At 48.6% G+C, this 5117-nt stretch overlaps 2 protein-coding genes across 2 annotated transcripts; both read right to left on the reverse strand.

Moving 5' to 3' along the window:
• Window positions 1-47: 47 nt before the first annotated feature.
• LOC148384643 (zona pellucida sperm-binding protein 3-like) lies at window positions 48-1987 on the reverse strand. Its single transcript, XM_088358705.1, has 8 exons — window positions 1542-1987; window positions 1174-1289; window positions 918-1021; window positions 678-855; window positions 497-614; window positions 354-439; window positions 211-299; window positions 48-147 (listed from the first exon to the last, which is right to left on the reverse strand). The coding sequence occupies exons 1-8, from the start codon at window positions 1941-1943 to the stop codon at window positions 89-91; spliced, it is 1152 nt and encodes a 383-aa protein (XP_088214831.1). The 5' UTR covers window positions 1944-1987; the 3' UTR covers window positions 48-88.
• A 498-nt stretch (window positions 1988-2485) lies between these two features.
• On the reverse strand, window positions 2486-4727 carry LOC148384644 (zona pellucida sperm-binding protein 3-like). The gene is made up of 10 exons (XM_088357247.1): window positions 4313-4727; window positions 4133-4248; window positions 3961-4064; window positions 3717-3891; window positions 3527-3644; window positions 3371-3453; window positions 3130-3287; window positions 2899-3054; window positions 2725-2838; window positions 2486-2668 (listed from the first exon to the last, which is right to left on the reverse strand). The coding sequence occupies exons 1-10, from the start codon at window positions 4658-4660 to the stop codon at window positions 2508-2510; spliced, it is 1533 nt and encodes a 510-aa protein (XP_088213373.1). The 5' UTR covers window positions 4661-4727; the 3' UTR covers window positions 2486-2507.
• Window positions 4728-5117: the final 390 nt, after the last annotated feature.

Here is a 5117-nt window from a genome sequence, read left to right on the forward strand (position 1 = left end):
ACATGCATGCTTTTGGAATAGTGAGGGACGACGAAACCAAACAGATCTTTGTGAGAATAACTATTTTATTGACAACCTTGTTGCTTGCCTACTTTTTGGGCAGAATCACAAGTGGGCCAAGACTGATAACATCACACACCTTGGTACCTGCGAAAGAAGGAAATGGCGTCAATACATTTCTTCGCTACAGAGGCTTTCTTTGCATTTTACCATCAAGTTTGAGATGCTTGTGGGAATATTGTCTGCAGGTGTCGTCACAGCAATGGCACACGTCAGGGCTCCCGTCAACATTTTCCCATCTGACGGAGAAAGGACTTTGAGCACATTCACACAAACGCGCTCAGGGCGCTTACCTTGTATTCATATAAGTGCAAGCCTTGTTGACAGGGCTGCTCCTCCACATATCAGAGGTGACTTTCAGCCGGCATGTTAGAAAAAGCTGAAAAAAGAAAATGTTGGAGAGGTCTATGGTGACATTTCAGTTGAAGCAACTCACAGTGTTTCTTTCATCTCGGTTAAAGAGGAAAGCATCCAGCTGCAGCCGCAGAACATCCGCCCTGGTCCTGGACAGGAAGCGTGCTCTTGATCCTGGCTGTTTTGAGTCGGCGAGACACCTGAGAGAACGGGAGAGAGACAACTTTGACATCAGCGGACCTCCTTGAGACTTTGCTTCTTACCCGTTGTTCTCAATGAGGAAGTATCGCGGCACGGATGATGCCTCTGGGCTCAGCGTTGCCACGCAGCTGTCAACGAAGAGCCGTCTGGGCTCCGGACCGGGATTGGTGTAGGACGCCTCCATGTTGAGCATGTCTCCCAAGTAGAAGACACTGGACAGCCTCAGTCTTGTCCAGTCATCTACCAAAGACACAAAGCTGAACACGCAACGTAAACACAAACGTAGCCGCCGCTGCTCTCACCAGACATCAGCTTCAAGGAGAAGTCCGAGGTTGCTGACGGGCTCTTGCGAGATGTCGCGAGGATCTGAAGGGGCGCCTGAGGAGGACTGCTCACAATGTGTGTCCTGTACAAACAGAATAGAATACACGCTTACAATAGAAGACGGATTTGAATACATTTCTGGTACTTTGAGCAGAAATGCAGAGTTGGACAATAATTAGTCCTAGTGTTCATTGAAGCGTACACGACAATATGTAGGAGAGTCACTATTGTTACCTTTTGTAGTGACAAGACACGGGAACGACACTTTGGCTCTTCCTTGTGACGTCGTGGTGATAGGGAGCAGGTGAAAAGGTCAGCTGGTTTGAGTAGATCAAGGAGTCTTCAGATATCTGCAAATGGAAAAGATTTTTTGGGCACATAGGCTCTGTTCCAATGACGTAGAGGCAAAAGTGTCAGGTTAGTAAAAAAAAAAAACCCAGGATGTTTTCACACCACAGGGGCCATTGTGAAAATAAACTGCAGTCCTGTAAATAGAACGCCTCAAGCCACATGTGACTGCCAACATTAAACTGGTAGAAAAAAAAAGAAAGTACACATTTAGTCCTTTTATCTGGCCCTCGGTATGCGTGTGAGATACTTACTGTTAGCTGGGTGCCACATTGCTGGAGTCCAGCCTTGATAACCAGCTCAGAGTCACTAGCAGCAAAAGCCTGACACTCTCCGAGGCCCAAATACTCCTCGCCCAGGAAAAGCTCCTCTGGAGATATGGTCGGTCCATACATGTCAGTCTTCACCTGGATGATCATTGACGACGGCGTGCACGTCACCAGCACGGGAGGCAACGGGTTGGATGGGCTTTCGCTGGTTTTGTCAGTATCGACCGCAACCACGGGGGACTTGTACTCCCTCCCGTCTTTGTCAATCACGGGTCCTTCCTTCAAAGTCCGAATGGCCACGCAAGACGACAGGAGCAGCGAGAGACAGAAGAAGGCCGCCGGCATTGTGTTTGCTGCTAATGCGTGCCGACCAACAGAGGCAAACATTCGTCGTTCTCCTGTTAGCGGAACCAGCGTGCCAGTCCAATTAATACAAAGGTCACCTGAGATAGGCAGCTGTAAGCAATTATCAATTGATTTGTTGGCACTTGATTGGCTGGAGACCATTTTGGGGCGGAGCCCACCTCTATTGAGGAGCTTCCCTGAATGCCATCTTGTCGCATCTATGGGCAATTCTAAAAATGTAAAAAACAAAACGAGTCACTTGGCAGGGCTCATGGCTCAATCGCAAAGCCCTCATTTCCTCACACTCAATCATGTCGGTCAATGTTTACCCACGGGGTTTCCCAACTTCAGTCATGTGACTGACATCACATGATCAAATGAAGGAAACTCAAAATGCTTCATTTCAGAATCAGCAGTGTTACATTCTACTATTAGAGAAGCAATGCTAACACGTTAACATGATATAAAAAGGAAGGCACTAACAATTTGGAAGCATTTAGTGCTGGTGTTGCTTGGCAGAACTTATTGGGCTCAAGCACAACTGCCCCACAGACCAAATCAATTCTGACACCATTCAAAACAAATCAAGTTTGATTGCAACTTTTATTATCTCTTTGACTCCTTCATAGATTTGTCAGAGGCATCAGTCAAGTTGGAGACAGAGGTGAAGTCCACCTCAGGATGCGCAGTCAAGTCGTCATGTCCACTTGGCAGGGTGGGTGCTGGCTCAAGGACTTTACTTTCTTCATCATCGTCATACTCATCATCTGCACCAGAAAAGAGATTAAGAACCAGTTCTTCCATTTTAAAGCATCTCTTGTACCTTTCAGGTCTTTTTCACTTGTGCCGTCAACAAAGTGGACGTTTTCGTCAGAGGTGAGGTCATCCTGGTGCAGGTCTTCAGTGAACAGGCCAGGAATGATCCCTTTCTCCGGTTCTAAAGCAGGACGTGCAGCTTGAGCAGAGATAGAAGTTCCTTCCGGAGAGCGGCACTCACCTTTCAAACGCTTGAGGCCGCTCAGCCAATGGCTGCCGTACAGAGTAGGCCTCTTAATCTTTTGAAGCACTGGCGGCAGCTGCTCTTCAGGAATAGTCCAACTTTTCTGCTTGGGCAGAACCAACACAGGACCAACTTTGGCCTGATGCTCCCACCCTGGTCGAAGAAAAAATAAATAAATAAATACAAATTAAATTACGGTTGGTTGCAAAGTGAGACATTGAAACTTACCAGCGGCAGGATGTTTGCTCTTTAATTGAGCTTGTGGTTTCGCTGGCTTGCCGAAACCACGAGGACCAAACTTGGCAGGCTGACTGTGAGCATTGGCAACTTTGCTTTGACTTTGGCAATAGCCGCACAGGTAGTCGTTGCCGTCAACCGAACGCCACCTGGCAATACAAATGGACTAGGATGAAGCGCTTCTTGAAAAGATTGTTGCTTTGCAATGTACAAAACGGAAGCAAACACTTGCCTCCCGTTGACAAAAGTACACGCTTTGTTGGGCGCTTCCGTATCGTGGACGGGCACCGCGTTCAGGAGGCACGTGATGTAAAGCTATCGAAGACAAGTGGCGGGCGGCCATTTTACAGCCTGCCGACGCACAGTTCAAAAGGAGGCAACGGCTCACCTCTCCTCTGTCTTCGTCGTGGAACCTGAAGGCATCAATCACCAATTGCAGCTTATCATCTTGTGTCCTCGCCAAGAAGCGAGCTTTGGAAGACTGAAGCTTGGAATCCAACAAGCACCTGTTCAATACAACTTGTCGTTTAGATCGCAGACTAAATAAGGTCCACAGCATTGCGATTTGGATTTCTCACCCGTCTTCAATGAAAACATATCTGGGCACAGAGTGGATGTTTGGCTGCAGCGTGGCCACGCAGCTGCTCAGGAACACTCGCAGGCCCACGTGATGGCCCCGGCGGACCGAGGCCTCCAGGAAAATTGGCTCGCCCAGGTGGTACACATTGGCGCTCCTCTCGTACTGCCAATTGTCTGACCCCCCAAAATAAAAGAAAGACATTTGAGGAGGCTATCAAAAGGGAAGCCATGACAGATGCGTACTTGTCATGAGTCGGAGTTTAAAGTCCAGAGTTTCCACTGCAGCTTGTGTGGCCATGAAGGGGATCCAGGTGGGCAGGATGGAAGAACTGGACAGACTGTAGCGCCTAAACACCAACACGACATTTCAATCACTTCATAGCAACACATCACGCACACGCGCACGCTTCCTTACCTGGCGTAGTGACACTCGATTGGAACGACCGCCCCGTCCATTCGGATCAGGCCGTCGGGCGAGGGTGCCGGAGTGTAGATGAGCAGGTTGGTGTAGACCAGAGACACGTCAGTCATCTGTGGACACAACATTGCTCAGACAAATTGGGATCCTTTCAGAAACACCGACCCAATATCTTACCCAATATTTGGTGCCGCAGTCCAGAAGCCCAACCACTATTTTGTACTCCTGATCGGAGGACGGCGCGGCGCCGCAACGGGTGTTTTCACGCGCCGCAGTTCCGAGGCGCACCTCGGAACTGTGGACCGGCATCCCCGCGCCAAACAGGTCGGCTTGAATCAGGATCTCCAAGGAGTCCGGATGGCAGGTCACCCGCACCGTGTTGAGGGGCCGCCGCTGGTCCGCCGGAACCCGTTCGGGCTCTTTATGGTGATAATCCAACAGATTCTTTTTGGAGAAGAGAAGGTCAAGGCTAGCCAGCGCGGAGGTCACACCTGATAAGACGAGAACGAGGAGTAAAGGCGCCATTGCTGCGGCCTCTGGACACAAACACTCTGCCTGCACCGAGACCTGCCGACTTGAACAATCCTCACCTGGGAACCTTTTTATTAGGTCATGTGACCGTGGAACTGCACACCTGAGTCCTATCAGCCACTCAAGGTGCACACACACACACACACACACACACACACGCGCACACACACACACACACATCTATGCCTGGAATAACTCTCTGATAATAATAATAATAATAATAGTAAAATGATAAAACTGTACAAAACATGGCTGTCATTTTACGTCAGGACTAGTACAATAATTCACTTATTCATTCATTGTGAAATAGATCATTTGAGTAGTGAAAAGCAATGAAGAACATTAGGAAAATAATAATTCATCTAACTATTAAGTGTGAAAGCCAACAGTGAAGGTACATAAGAATAATAAGAGTGGCTTGCTTCCGGCCGCGATGTTTCTTCCTGCTTTG

The sequence above is a fragment of the Syngnathus floridae genome, chromosome 17, assembly GCF_059516105.1.
Source record: "Syngnathus floridae isolate MCC-2025c chromosome 17, RoL_Sflo_1.0, whole genome shotgun sequence".
Lineage (NCBI taxonomy): Eukaryota > Metazoa > Chordata > Actinopteri > Syngnathiformes > Syngnathidae > Syngnathus > Syngnathus floridae.

Coding starts and splice junctions, on each gene's coding strand:
- LOC148384643 (XM_088358705.1), bottom strand. CDS start 1,943: ATGTTTGCCTCTGTTGGTCGGCACGCATTAGCAGCAAACACAATGCCG. Junction 440..496: donor ACCGAGATGAAAGAAACACT/GTGAGTTGCTTC, acceptor TTCTTTTTTCAG/CTTTTTCTAACATGCCGGCT. Junction 300..353: donor TGCACTTATATGAATACAAG/GTAAGCGCCCTG, acceptor TTTCTCCGTCAG/ATGGGAAAATGTTGACGGGA.
- LOC148384644 (XM_088357247.1), bottom strand. CDS start 4,660: ATGGCGCCTTTACTCCTCGTTCTCGTCTTATCAGGTGTGACCTCCGCG. Junction 3,454..3,526: donor ACGACGAAGACAGAGGAGAG/GTGAGCCGTTGC, acceptor TGTCTTCGATAG/CTTTACATCACGTGCCTCCT. Junction 2,839..2,898: donor CGGCCTCAAGCGTTTGAAAG/GTGAGTGCCGCT, acceptor GTCCTGCTTTAG/AACCGGAGAAAGGGATCATT.